Source organism: Artibeus jamaicensis, unplaced genomic scaffold (assembly GCF_021234435.1).
Source record: "Artibeus jamaicensis isolate MK-2021 breed Jamaican fruit bat unplaced genomic scaffold, CSHL_Jam_final scaffold_614, whole genome shotgun sequence".
In the NCBI taxonomy this organism is placed as follows: domain Eukaryota; kingdom Metazoa; phylum Chordata; class Mammalia; order Chiroptera; family Phyllostomidae; genus Artibeus; species Artibeus jamaicensis.
Genome location: NW_026522050.1, coordinates 626,327 through 641,201, shown reverse-complemented (window position 1 = coordinate 641,201; position 14,875 = coordinate 626,327). Strand labels below are relative to the sequence as shown.

Genomic DNA, 14,875 nt, shown 5'->3' with positions numbered 1-14,875 from the left:
CTTTGGGGACGCAGGGTAGATGTGGGAATGATTGCAAGGGCTGGTCTTTTTCCAGTCTGGGTCTGAGTGGTATTAAGGGCTTTCGAGAAAAGACAGGATTTGAAGTTGGTCTTACATCATCTTTCAGAGGTCCATTGGGCTGGAATTGAGCGAGGCGGTGTGTTTCCAGATTGGCAAGCACTGATAGAATCCTCCCTTGTCTAGGCCTACTTAGAAGAAGAAGCAGCAAAGCTTCTGAGGGCTTTAGAAAGCCAAGATGTGCCTAGGTACCAACTCTCGGGTGTTTCCCTCTTACTGCCATTCACAGGCCAGTTGTTTGGTTAGAAAGCCCGCTTGACCTGCATTCCCTTTTGTCTTACTACAAACCAGAGAACAGCTGTGATCGCAGCTCAGCGAACCACTTAGGCGGAGACAGCAGCCAGCCTCTACCTCGGGTAGCACAGTAGTAAAGGAGAGTAAATGATGATACATTGTTACTTAGCTTCTGTGTCTTCCTGAAAATGCTTCCTTAAAACATTCCATTTGAAGTTCAATTATGTCTTTAGGTCATAAGCTGTTTTATCTTTAAAGCTGTGCTAATACAGTAGCCACTAGCTGTATGTGGTCTGGGCTAGTGTGGGAGGGAACAGATGGATGTTTCTCCCATCAGTGTTTCTCTCCCTCCCTGTCTCCCTCTCCCTCCCTTCCTCTCTCTCTCTCTCTAAAACCAATAAACAAATCCTTGGGTGAGGATTTAAATAAATAAATAAATACCTCTTTTCGCTATTCAACATTACACATTTATATCACAATAAAGCTGTAAAAAAAGTACATATTGAATGGATGAAGATGTGGGGGATTAAAGTTTCACTTCACTCATTACCTTTCTTGGTCCTAGAATTGCTTGTTCATTTTTATTGATAGCAAAAATGATGACTAGAGGACATTCTAGAACATTGCTTTTTCGTGGTGGGTGGGTGGTGAGGCGGGCACAGGTGGTAAGGTAATATTGATAATGGCACATTTATTTATTTGATGTTTGTGTAAATTCTTTTAGAATGTAAAGTACATGAAAGGCCAAAATACCCAAGTTCAGTTCTAGCTTCACCCGTTTTTCTGAGCCTGAATGCTGTTCTTCCTCGTTTTGCTGTGAACCCCCAGGCACACCTGTGTCTCATCCATCCTCTCAGCACCCTCGGTGCTTTCGGTTCTGTAAACACAGACACTAGGTAACATCCCAGAGATTATTTTGGCAGACAAGACAAAACAAAACAAAAAACTGTGATGTACATCTTAGAAAACACACTGTGAGTAATTTATCCTGCATTTAGTGTGTGTGTGACCTAGTCCAGATCTAGGTGGATATGAAAAGAAGGCTGTTTTAAAACTTGATTCCTACTACACCTGGCCCTCTCTTGTAGACCGCAGAACTCCTCCAGATGACGGTCTGCATCTCAGCATTACTGTAAACGAGGTTTCTCCCAGGTGACGTTGTGGGTATAAATTTCCTCATCGTCTCAGAGGAAATTTAGACTGGTTGCTGTGCTTAGATACAGGGAGGTGTTTTTTCTTTCCAAAACACTATGTGTATTTGTCTGTCTGTCTTTGAGTTTCCTTTTGTTCTTCTGTTCATAGGTGAGATAGCCTTTAAAAAAACTTTTTTTTTATCCTCATCCAAGGACACATTTTTTCATTGCTTTTAGTGTCAAGATTGAGAGAGTAGTTTTTTCCTGGTTTAAGGTTCCTCTCAACACACTGCACCCTGCCGTTTGTAGTCATGCCCGTCCTCTGCCAGCCTGGTCCCCTCCCAGAAGGTAGCTACTGGTGGCAGTTGAGAGTGATAGTTAAAGATGACAGTCAGATCATGTCACTGCCTCCTCATAATCTCCCCAATTCATTCATTTAGCAAATGTTTCTTTGAATAAAGTTTTTTTTATGATTTAGGCGACCTTCCTGGTGTGGCTTTTCCTGCGTCTGAGCCCTCATCTCTTCCTACTCTCCCCCCGGGCTTGGCAGGCTGGGCCTGGGCACTGTCGCCCTGGCCTGGGGGATTTTGCACTTGCTCTTCTCTCTGTCTGGATTCTGTGTCCGCAGATCATCATGTGGCGGGCTCCTGGGTATCATTAAGGTCATCATTCAGTTGACCTGCTACCTTGAAAGCTGACCTCACCTGCCCAGTCCATAATGGGAGTTTATACAATAAATCTTCACCAGTAATTATTATCATTTGAAATAATCCTGTTCATTTTTGTATAATAATTACTTTCTAGGTGCTTAATAAATTTGTTAAACGAACAGTACCTGTTTATTTATAATGCTTATTGAGTGAAAATCTGTTATACACAATTCATTCATTTAGCAAACATTTATTGAGTATTTCGGTTTACCAAGCACTGCTCTAGGTGCTGGGGAAAACGGCAGCAAACAGGTTGATTAACAAAGTTCATACTCTCCTAGTGTACTTGCTAGTGGAGGGCGAGAGTCTTAAAATAATTAATCTTTAATAATTGGTCAGATAGTAGTGCTGTGATGAAAAATAAGGCAGAGTGGGGAATTGCGAGTGCTGGAGGAAAGGCTGTTTTCGGTGGAGTGAGTGGTCAGAGAACCACCCCGGTGAGGCGACATTTGAGCCCGTGCCTGAACGGAGCGAACCTGGCCAGTCGAGCACTAAAGGAAGGTGCTGTAGTAACTTGCAGAGGTGGTGACTGAGGTCCCTTTCCCAGAAAGGGAAATTGAGGCCCTGTGGTGAGGGCGTTTTTGCAAGGCTGCATAGTTTAGAGGTAGGTGGAGCAGGGATTTGTCTTCATGACTCATGATTGTCTGACCCTAGAGCTCTTTCTCTGTGTAAACTTGGTGTCCGGACCCAAAACCCTGTCTGGTTCTCATAGCTAACATATAATATTTAATGCTTTATACTTTATCATGTTGGAATTAGAAAATGCTGCTCTATTACCAAATTATAGACAGGGAGATGTTTTGTAGCCTAGTGACTGTGAGTATCAGTTCTGGAGCCAGTAGCCAGGATTTTAGTTCTGACTCTGTTATTTACCATTAGAGTGAGTTAGGCAAATTATTTCACCCCTCTAATACTTCAATTTTCTCATCTGTAAAGTGGGCATAATAATTGTCCCTACCCCTCGTTTATTTATTTTTATTTTTTTAGATTTTATTTATTTGTTTTTAGAGAGAGGGAAAGGGAGGGAGAAAGAGAGGGGGAGAAATACCAATGTGTGGTTGCCCCTCATGCACCCCCTACTGGGGACCTGGCCTGCTACCCAGGCATGTGCCCTGACTGGGAATTGAACCAGCGATCCTTTGGTTCACAGGCCTGTGCTCAATCCACTGAACCACAGCAGCCAAGGCCCTAGCCCTCATTTATAATGAGGGTTAAGTGAGGTTAATACAAGTTCAATGCTTATGTGGCATATAGAAAATAACAGCTAATATTTTTTAGCTGCTACTATTATTATTTCTATCTTAATGCCAGTCCAGCATTTCTGTGTCTTCCACGCCCTTCAAAGACTGCTTTCTTTCTAGAAATAGAATAGTTCTCTGTTAGTATTCTGATTTCCTCATTGGGACCATAACAAGGTCTTGAGTTCACTTTAGACATAGATCCTGCCAAGCCCCAAGCTTAGTAGGCTAGAAAGTCAAAGCAAAATATTTTGGTTTTCTAAAGCAGTGGCTGAGTCGGGATCCTGTTTCTACATCCTGCCAGCTTATATGAACGGAAGAGATGGCGCAGGCCCCGCCTGCAAACCACAACTTTGTTTTGAGCCAACTTGACTTGACAGCTTCCCTATTCTACCTGCTGACTTCTTTCGCTCTGCTTTGGCAGCCAGAGGAGCAAGTAAACCGGTTTACAACTAGCCATTTATCACCAATAAAAGCTGAGCGACTCCAAGGCAAATTGAGGGTTTAAATAGAGTTACTTTTCTCTTGTTTCCTTAAGCTTTCCTTTTTATGTCTCAAACTGTAGAAACACCACTCTCCTTTTACAGGAGAAACCGGAAAACACTTGTAAGGACTATCATGAAACATTCGAATCTTTGTGTATATGCTAATTTTCTCCATTAATAAGCACCAAGCCTTTATTTTCCCATTTTGGTTGGAAATCTACAGGAATATTTACATGTTTCTGGTTCTTCTTGAAAAATAAAGCAGACTAGCCTCTTCTCAGGGTGGATAATCATGATGAATGAGGTCCTCACAGTGATCATCAGGGCTTGAAATGAGTGTAGACTGGTACCTGGTGCGTAACTATTTTTAAACTTGTGTTTGCTTTTAGTTTTGTTTTTGTCTTTGTTTCTCCCCATGGCTGTCGATATGCCTTCTTTCTGCTTTGTTTCTTCTAACAGTATACCATGGCTGAAGAACCAGATAATCCAATATGTTAAGAATGAATAGGCTCTGAAATCAAGGAATTGTAAAATATAGCATAAGGAATATAGTCAATAATATTGCAGTATGAAACTGTATGGTGCCAGGTGGGTACTTGAAATATCGGAGGGATCATTTTGTAAAGTGTGTATTGTCTAACCACTACTCAAGAATGAATGGGCTTTGAATACAGGGCTAAGAGTAGTGAGCATGACAAACTGAGAACATGAGAGTCACAGCTGGGGTCTTTTAGGGGCGGAGAAGAAACACTCTTACTTCTCTTAGGTCGGGCTCCGGAGAGGGAGGATTGCTGGTGAGTTCAAGGTTGGGGTGTAATCTTCTAAAGTCTTAGGGAGTGAGGAACTCTGTTGAAGACACGGTTAGAGATACAAGTCCAATTTTATGCTTGGATTGGAGAATTATGGATTAGTAGTTAGAGCCCTATATCTTGTGCTTGGTTAAATTTTTTTGATTAGCTCTGGGCAAGTCACTTTTCTTCCCTATTTTTATTTTATTTATTTATTTTTTGATTTTGAGATTATGTTTTTTTGTTTTTCTTTTAAAAATTTTAATTTATTTTTAGAGGAAGGGGAAAGGAAGGAGAAAGAGAGGGGTAGAAACATCAGCGCCCCTCCCCTGGGGACCTGGCCTGCAACCCAGGTATGTGCCCTGACTAGGAATTGAACCAGTGACCCTTTGATTTGCGGGCCTGCGCTCAATCCACTGAGCTTCGCCAGCCAGGGCGAGATTATGTTTTTTTAAAGCTGGGGACAGTGAAAAGCAGGAAGGGCTCAGGGTAGAAGAAGCAACGAACAGGAGAGAGCCTGGGCAGGGCCAGCCTGGGACGAATAGCCGCTGACCATTGCTCCCCTGGTTTCGATCTCGGGGGAACAACCCTTACCGTTTGGGAGATGCACACCTGAGACGGGAGAAAAGTGTGGCTGTGCTCCTGGGAGAAAGGCAGCATCTGTTCCTGATTTTTAAAAGCAAGGACACACCTGGGCTGGTGTAGCTCAGTGGATTGAGCACGGCCCTGCAAACTAAGAGATCGTGGTTCGATTCCCCACCAGGGCACATGCCTGGGCAGGGTCCAGTTCCCAGCAGGGGACGTACCAGAAGCAACCGCACATTGATATTTCTCTTCTTCTCTCCTTCCCTTCCCTTCTAAAGATAAATAAATTAAAAATTAAAAAAAATAAAAGCAAGGATACTTTTTTTGTTGCCTTGTTGATTTGTTATGAAGAGAAATAAAATGCTTATAAAATGTGTGAGCACCTGCATTGGTAGACATCATTACCTTACCATCTCGGGGTAAGGTCAGTGGAGCCGTGAGTGTGGTGGCATATTCGTAGGCTTGTGGCAGACCGCATTCGTGTCCGTCGTCATGTGTGTCGCTTCAAGGCAGGTTTTTGTTTGGCACTTGCAGCTCGTGTTCGATGGAATGTGGCAGTATTATCTACCTTAAGTCTGTCATCTCATAAAATTGTCTTATCAAAATGAAAACCTGTGGAGAGTAGTTTGCAGCATCCTGTCATCTCCGCCATGTACCATGTTTGCTGTGGATGGAAATGAATAAGTCTGGAAGCCAAGGTCCTCTGGGAACATAAAAACTCCTGTGGCTATTAATGGATTTAATTGTATTTCCTCTCTGCCACCAAAATGTGCAATAAATTGTTTATGCCCTTGCCAGTTAATTGTTCATTAACTGTATGTAATAACATTATCGCTTTGTTTTTATTGTAGGTAATTCCCTCTATCCTTCCTTTAAAAATTTTATAAAAAGGAATAGCTATAATATTATTAAACATGGCTCATTAATCTTTTCAGTTTATTTTTCTCTCCATGGAGAAAAAGGAAAGAATCTCATTGGAAAAACAAAAACTTGGGCTGGAAATGGGAAATGCTCTTCTAAACTAAGATTCGGCATAAGATTAGTTTGGTATGCTTTGGACTTAAGCCAAGTGATGTGTTTACTTAGTTCTCAGGCGGCCTCACTGATCAACCAATGCCATGTCGCGGTGCGGTTAGGCATCATCTTATTTGAGTTCACTAAGAGAAAATTGTATAGACAAAGGACTATTTGGGATGATACTCTATCTGAATTTTGTTTTGCTTTGTTTTGTTTTGTTTGATACCCATTCAAGTATTTCCTCCTATTGTTATAATATATCTGGAGGAAAAATATATCAGCTAGTTGCTGTAATTTTTTTCAAACCTAAGCCCAAAATGCTTTGACTTCAGAATTTGGTCTCTTATTTGGCTTTACTTCACTATATGGGTTTGGATACGTGTCTGTAACTCTTCTTCTACCTATTAGTAACTTCATTTAGTCAAGTAAATACTTACTGAGTGTACATGCCAGTCACCATTTTGACACCGAAGAGAGAGCAGTCAATAAAACAGACAAAATCCTAGCTCTCCTGAGGGTTACCTTCCAGGGAGCCAGAAGGGTGGGCAGCCAATGAGTGAGCCAGTATTATAGGGTATGTCAGATGGGGGAAATTAAAGTGGGAAAGGGGGATAAGTGGGGCAGAGAGAGTACTACAGTTTTGAATAAGGTCATCTAGAAGACCTCAGAAGGTGAGCGGCCCTTGTGGAACACACATTTAGGCAAATCAGTAGAGGAAGCAGCAGGTACTGGTAGATTCCAGGAACATCCAGGAGGCCAGTGGACTGGACCCAGGTGAGCGAGGCGGAGAGTATGGGGGAGGAAATCAGAGGTAAACAGGACTAGATCTTGCAGGCCATTGGAGGACTCTGGCTTTGACCTTGAGTGAGATGGGAAGCTATTTGGGGGTTTCATTCAGAGTAGAGGTATGATAAGGATTTCTGCGTTAAAATAACTACTGGCTGCTGTGTGTAGAATAGCCTGTAAAGAAGGGCAGGGGTGGAAGCCCAGTTAGATGGGAGTCCAGTTAGGAGTATTATGATTATGGAGTGGGAGCTGATGTTGGCTCGGCCCAGGGTGGCAGAGGTGGAAGAGATGAGAAGTCCCAGATTCTGAGTGTATTTTCAAGACTAAACAATTTGCTTATGGGTTGGATTTGGGGTATGATAGAAGAAAAGGATTCAAGGATGACTTCAAAGTTCCATTTAACTTCCTTTTGTCAATTTTCTATTTTTTCTTGTTTGTTTGTTTTTGTCAAAGTTAATTATTGTTGTCATTTCTGTCTTAAGCGACATCATGTGAGATAAGAAATCTGTTACAGAACTCTTTAGAGCTCTTGAGGAAATTTATTTCTATTTTTGCCATAAGTAATTGGGAATAAATTTTCTTGGGAATTTACTGGGTGATGGAATAACCCATAGGTTGGTAATTGATTGTGTTAAAAATCTAGATAAATTCTTTTTATGCTGTGGGCCATGTTGATGCTATTGGAGCAGCTGAGTCTTAACACCCCTAATTATTCTGCTGTCATAATTGCTTGGTCTGGTATCTCCTCTGTGAATCTTACTGATTGGATGGTTTTTGATGAGGGAGCTCTGTTGCAGAAGCCATTAAACCACTACAGCACATGTCCTTTGTTGGTAACCCAATGAAACTGAAAAGGAGAAAACATCTGTTTTTCTGCCCCTAAATGACTGGTTTTTGCTGCAGTAGACAGCCTCTCTCTGCTTCCTAGGAGCTACTCAGTCAGAGGAATCCTGCTGCAGAGTGATCTAATTTGTGTAATCTTGAGGGTGGAGCTATTTTTGAAAGAGAACCGAAAAATAATGGAGCCCTTTGCTTGCGAATGCCAAATTGGGTCTCACTGATCTAAAAGGAAAAGGACTCAGATCTTGTAGTTGAAACTCTTACTTTCCTCTTGTTCTGCTCACCTCTAGATCAAGTTTATGATAGATCTGTTTAGGTAATTACTCTTCAAAATGGTAGTTGGGCTTTTCTTCTCCATCCCCCGCTTCTCCTTCTCTTTCTTCTTTTTTAAATAAGTATATTACTTGACTAGTGATTTGGAAAATGTGACTAGCATAAAATAACAGCTACTAAGTTCAGGAATTAGAATTCTCTTTACAGTTCTTCTGGTAGGCCGATGGGTTGTAACTGGTTTTCAACACTCTCAGACTTTATGGCCTCTTTTCTGTCCTGAAGTGAAATTCCCAGACAATAAAACTCACCAGCATATTTACAACATCTTAATTGTAATATAAAGGAAAAATGAAAGGAGGGCTATTCATAATACAATATGTATTTCTAAATGCAAATCCCCAGGAGACACTTGTAAATGTTCACAGCACATTAGAAACTATAGCCATCGGGTGATTGCAAGTACACGTAGCTTATCTCCGAACGTGACACCCATAAACAGAGACTGATGCAGGTGTATTGCGTGGGCGACTTGGGTGATATGTGGCAATGCCATTGGTGTGTGATTTTCTGGAATGGTGAACAAATCTTCATCTAGTTCTGCACAAAACCAAATACAGTCTTTCCTCTATTTATACAGTAGTTACAGTTCCTAGAAAACTCAGTGTGCATTAAGTGGTAAAATGTAGTTAAGTGTCAGTGTAAAAGTCTATTTAGTTCCAGGTTTAGGTAATTATAGACTGCTTTTTATTTACATACATATGTGTCCTGCAGGACCAAATGCAGATTTATTATGAAGCTAATGAAGCTTAAGCTTCAAGGCCCTTCTTGCACACCTGCCACTTCCATGGCTCTATACTTAGTTTTTAAAGAAAACTTTTAATTGAAGTTTAAGACATATTTAGAAAAGGACACATAGAATAAGTATAGTTGATGAATTTTTACAAAGCGAGCATACCCACATAACTAGCACCCGTATCAGGAAACAGAACATTGCCTTGCCCCATTCGGACCTCTGCCCGTCCCTTCCAAAGAGAACCAGTACCCTAACTTCTGGTAGCGTTGGTTTTGCCTGTTTTTGTGCTTCATACCGTGTGCACTCTCGCATCTCACTTCTTTTGCTTAACCTGATGTTTGTATGATTCATCCACATTGTTGATATAGTTGCACTTCGTACATTCCAGTTGTATAGCATTCCATGTGTGACTGTATCACAATTTACTAACCATTCTGCTGGTGATGGTCGTGTGGAAGATTTCCAGTTTAGCGTTATTCCAGTTGTGAATAGCGCTACTGTGAACAGTCTTGTACATGTCTGTTGGTAGATATGAGCACTCTCATGCATTTCATTTTGTTTTTCTTGAGTTTATAACCAGGAGTGGGATTCAGGATAGGCGGCTCTAAGTATGTTCAGCTCAGTAATACCCACAGTTGGTATTCTTTACCTTTTTCATTTTAGTCATTCTGCCGAGAGGTAAAAATGGTGTCTCCAGTGGTTTTACTTTGCATTTCCCTCATTATGTTGAGTACCTTTTCATAAACTTATCAGCCATTTGTAATATCGTCTTTTATGAATTGTGTGTTCAGGTCATTGCCCAGGGGGTTGAGAAATACCTGGCTTGTTATTGCATAAAAAGGTGATAGGATTTTGGAAAGTAAGTTGTGAGTGAAGAAGGATACTGTCTGTGCAGTTTTAATATGAAATAAACTCATTACTCATCTGATAGTCTCCCTAGTTAAATACCTGTAGAATACAGATGCTTACCCTTTTATTTATTTATTTATTTATTTATTTATTTAAAATATTTACTTATGTTTTAGAGAGAGAGGAAGGGAGGGAGAAAGAGATGGAGAGAAACATTGAAGCGAACAAGAAACATCGATTGGTTGCCTCTCACACATACCCTACCAGAGACCGAACCCGCAGCCTAGGCATGGGCCCTGATTGGAATTGAACCAGAGACCTTTAGCTTTGTGGGACAGTGCCTGGGCAACTGAGCCACACTGGTCAGGGCAGATGCTTGATCTTTTAAATTGCAGTTTGGTTTTATTTTTTATTTATTTATTTTTTTTTTTAAAGATTTTTTTTTTAAATATTTTCTTTATTTATCTTTGGGGGGGGAGGGGTTATGTGTGGGGTGCCTTGTCCTTTGTTTTATTTGAAGTTTCAATGTTTGATTATTTTTCTTACTGGTTTTATATTTTAAGTAGTCCACATTCCCCTAATATTTTTTCTTGTATTTATTCTTAACTAAAGTATATATATATATATATATATATATATATATATATATATATATATATCTTTTTTTTTTTTTATGTTGGCACCAGTATTTATTTCAGGGAGAAGGGCTTGAAAGCCTACATTTGTCTTGTAGGGTCTTGAGGCCTCCAGCTCCTCACTTGGCCTTTGGGTTACGGAACTTGCGTCCAGCAAAGATAGCCTTGTCCCCAAGCGCCTCCTCAATCCTCATGAGCTGGTTGTATTTGGCCAGACGCTCTGAGCGGCAGGGGGCACCAGTCTTGATCCGTCCTGTGCAGAGCCCCACCACGAGGTCGGCAATGAATGTGTCCTCAGTCTCCCCAGAGCGGTGGCTCACCATCACTCCCCAGCCATTAGACTGAGCCAGTTTGCAGGCCTGGATGGATTCGGTCACGGAGCCAATCTGGTTGACCTTCAGCAGCAAGCAGTTACAGGCTTTTTTCTCAATGGCCTGGGCAGTCCTCTTAGGGTTGGTGACTGTGAGGTCATCTCCCACGATCTGGATGTCCACACCCGAGAGGAATGAGGTCCAAGTGGCCCAATCATCTTGGTCAAAGGGGTCTTCAATGGAGACCACAGGATAGTTCTTAATGAAGCTCTTGTACAGCTCCCCCAGCTTCTCCCCAGTGATGTGCCGTGCGGGGTCATCGGGTGACTTGAAATCAAGATCATACTTCCCATTGCGGTAGAACTCGGACGCCGCCACATCCATACCAATCACCACTTTGTCTGGGTAGCCAGCTGCCTGGATGGCTCTCTTCAGCAGCTCCAGGGCCTCATTGTTCTCCAGGATGTTGGGTGCAAAGCCGCCCTCATCACCCACATTGGTGGCATCCTTCCCATACTTGGCCTTGATGACCCCCTTCAGGTGGTGGTAGACCTCGGCGCCAATGCGCATGGCTTCCTTGAAGGAGCTGGCTCCCACAGGCAGAATCATGAACTCCTGCATGGCCAGCTTGTTTCCAGCATGGGAACCCCCATTGATCACATCAAAGGCAGGGACTGGGAGGACCAGGTCTGGGTTCCCAGCGAGATCTGCAATGTGTCGGTAGAGTGGGACCCCCTTCTCAGCTGCTCCAGCCTTGCACATGGCCAGGGACACTCCCAGGATGGCATTGGCTCCACACTTGGATTTATTCTCAGTCCCATCCAGCTCAATCATAAATTTGTCAACTTTTTCTTGATCCACAACGCTTAGTTTCTTTTCCAGGAGAGCAGGACCCAGAGTCTTGTTGATGTGTTCCACAGCCTTCAGGACACCTTTGCCCAGGTATCGAGATTTGTCTCCATCTCTTAGTTCCAGAGCTTCATAGATACCTGTAGAAGCTCCACTGGGTACAGCTGCTCGGAAACGGCCCTTGGCCGTGTATAGGTCCACCTCCACCGTGGGGTTGCCCCTGGAGTCCAGGATTCCCCGGGCAAAGATTTTCTGCATGGCCATGGCTGGATGTCTTGGCTGGGGGCTTTGGGCGAGCTCCAAGTCTAGGTGGCAGCTGGGACAGTGTCCTATATATATATATATTTCTTTAATATTTATTCATTTATTTTTAGAGAGAGGGGAAGGGAGGGAGGGACAGAGAGGTCAGGTGACTTGCCCAAGGAAGTGATGTAGTCAGAGTTCAAACCCTGGCAGTCTGGCCACAGGATCTGGGCTCTCAAGTACCATGCTAAATTGCTTTTCTATTAATATGTACCTAAACATTTATTTTATTGAGGTAAAATTTTAGTGCAGTGAAATGCACAGATCTGGGGTTTATAGTTGGGTGAGTGTTGACAAACATACATGTTTGTGTAACTACCACCTTAATCAAGATATAGAACATTCTGATCTCTATCCGTGAGCCCCCACCTCTCACAGGCGGTTACTGTTCTGGTTGGTGTCACCACAGGCTAGTTTTGTTGGTTTTTGAACCTCCTCATGTAAATGGAATCATATAGCATGTGTTCTTGTGTTGACCTCTTGCCAGATTCGTCCGCGTTGTGTGTGTTAGTCCATTCCTTTTTATCTTCAAGTAGTATTTCATTGAAACAGATACTACAGTTTGTTTAGTCATTCTCCTGTTGATGGACATATGGGTTGTTTACAGTTTTTGGTTTTATGAATAAAGCTGCTCTGAACATTCTTGTACAAGTCTTTTTATGGACACATTTTCATTTCTTTAGGGGTAAATATGTAGGAGTGGAATTGTAGCTCTTAGTGTAGGTGTATGTTTAACTTTTTAAAAAAGATTTTATTCACTTATTTTTGGAGAGAGTAGAAGGGAGGGAGAAAGAGAGTGAGAGAAACATTGTTCAGTAGCTTTTTGCACGCCCCGAACCTGGGACCTGGTGGGCAACCCAGGCCTGTGCCCTGACCCGGAATTGAACCTTTTGGTTCACAGACTGGCACTCAGTCCACTGAGCCACACCAGCCAGGGCCCCGTCAGGGCTTTAAAAAACTGACTTTTGCATCTTTCTTTTCTCACTGAACACCTTGTAGAAATTACTGTAAGTGAAGGGGTTTTTGTTCTACTTTGTTCTTAATGGCTGCATATATTCTATTTTCTGATTTGATTGATCATAAGGGGTAGGAGACTGGACTCAAGAAATAACAATGGAACGGGAGAGGCTTTCTAGAAAAGGTGGATGGAGTGAGACAGAGGAGAACTCAACAGAGCAGATCTGTCGTCTGAGGAGACAGGACAGTTAGAAAAATGTGGTGGGGAGCCGTGTTGGTTTTGTTCGAGAAATGAATGTTTTTGCCTACAGTAAATGTGCATACCAGGCAGTCGGAGGCACGGGTAGGATTGGGGTTGGAGCAGACAGACAAAGCTGTGAGATAGAGTAGATGGACACCTGAGCGAGCTGTGTCTTACCAGTGTGTGCTCCTTGTTAGTGTAGCCCCCAACGAGGTTTCTTTCTTCCAGGCCAGGATCCGGTGTATTTACATTCGATGCAGTTCAGTTCTGTTCTTTAAAAAGCTGTCCATTTTTTCAGAAGCAGAGTTTTTATTTTCATTTTATATAATATGGGCTGAGAGAATCTTTTGCTAAATATAACAATGTGAGACACTTAAGACAGTTAAAACTTGAAACCAGAGCTGCCTGATCGGAATTTCCTTGATCTCTCAGATGAAACCAGCCGAGGCTACGAGTGTAATTAGCATCATTGAGTTCTTTCTCCTTTATGTTAGAGGGTTTGCAGTACTACGAATGGATGCATTCTGAGTAGGACAGACCCTCAGTTACTCTACTGTGAGACTCTTAGGCCTTGGTAACAAAGTGATCCACTGGGATGGTGAGTATGTTTAAACTACTGGGGTCCTCAGAGTCAGTAGTGGAAAATAATAATGCCAACTCCTTTTTAGGAACAACAGTCTAGCCCTCCCCAAACCCCACTCCAGGAAAGTTAAGAGGGATCGTTGATTTATTTTTTAGATTGGATTACCAAAGTTCAAAGCTGGAGATAGCCCATGAGCTCCATGGAAATAGTAGAGTTGAAATGATAAAAGCCTTATTGATTTAATTTTGATCAGGGGAGGGGAAGTGAAAGGTGCTTCTGTTATTGTTTCTCTGATAACTTCAACAGACAATATCAGATGTCAATTATATATAAAGTATGCTGGGGAGGCTATAAAGATGAATACGTTACAGGCCTGTCCTTAAAGAGCTCACTGTCTTGGTGTCAACAGCTAACAGCAGTCTGAAGCCTGTTGAAACTGGTGAGAAGCAGAGGCACATGCTGAGTTAGTACTGGAGAAAGGGGTGTGGATTCCTCTGTGGGATCTGGTATTGGAACTGGAATTTTGTCTTCAACTTTTTGTTCTGGAAAATTTTTTTTAAATACACAAAAATAGAGAAAATGGGTAATGAATCCCTATGAACACATCACGCAGCTTCATTATCAGCTCAAGGTTGTGTCATCTGTTTCCCCCCCCCCACTCTCATTCCTAGATTATTTGGAGCAAATCCCAGACATCGTAAGATTTCTTCTGTAATAATTTCAGTTTGTATGTCTAAGAGATAGGGACACTTTTAAAAACGCATAACAGTAATACCATTATCCTTCCTAAAATAATTTACAGTAAGACCTTAATTTCTAATTTACAGTCAGTTGAGCAGGGAGGAGAGTTTAATAGGTGGTGAATGAAAGAGGACTCAAGTGGAAGGAACAGCATGTGCAAAGCAGAGAAATGTGCAGAAGTGAAAGGTAGTAAAAGTCTGATTCAGGGCTGTGGCAATGGAAGTGGAAAGGAAATGGCGAGTATGAATCACGGAGGAGGAAAACTCAATGGGATTTTCCAGCTGAGGGCAGCATGCGTATCTTCCCTGGGTTTCTGGTTAACAGTGTTTGAGTGGTCGTTTTGAGCCACCTCAGACAGGGTCAGCAAACCAAGTCCTGCCCTCAGCCAGCATTTGTGAGTGAACCTCTGCTGGCTCACAGCCACATCCACTTGTTCCCATGTTGCC

General features: G+C 42.2%; 2 protein-coding genes across 3 annotated transcripts in view; one reads left to right on the top strand and one right to left on the bottom strand.

Moving 5' to 3' along the window:
• Positions 1-14,875, top strand: part of PACS1 (phosphofurin acidic cluster sorting protein 1) — a 127,567-nt gene that overhangs the window by 6,862 nt on the left and 105,830 nt on the right. The window lies entirely within an intron of this gene.
• Positions 10,479-11,927, bottom strand: LOC128626504 (beta-enolase-like). The gene has a single exon (XM_053659070.1). The coding sequence runs from the start codon at positions 11,866-11,868 to the stop codon at positions 10,564-10,566; it is 1,305 nt and encodes a 434-aa protein (XP_053515045.1). The 5' UTR covers positions 11,869-11,927; the 3' UTR covers positions 10,479-10,563.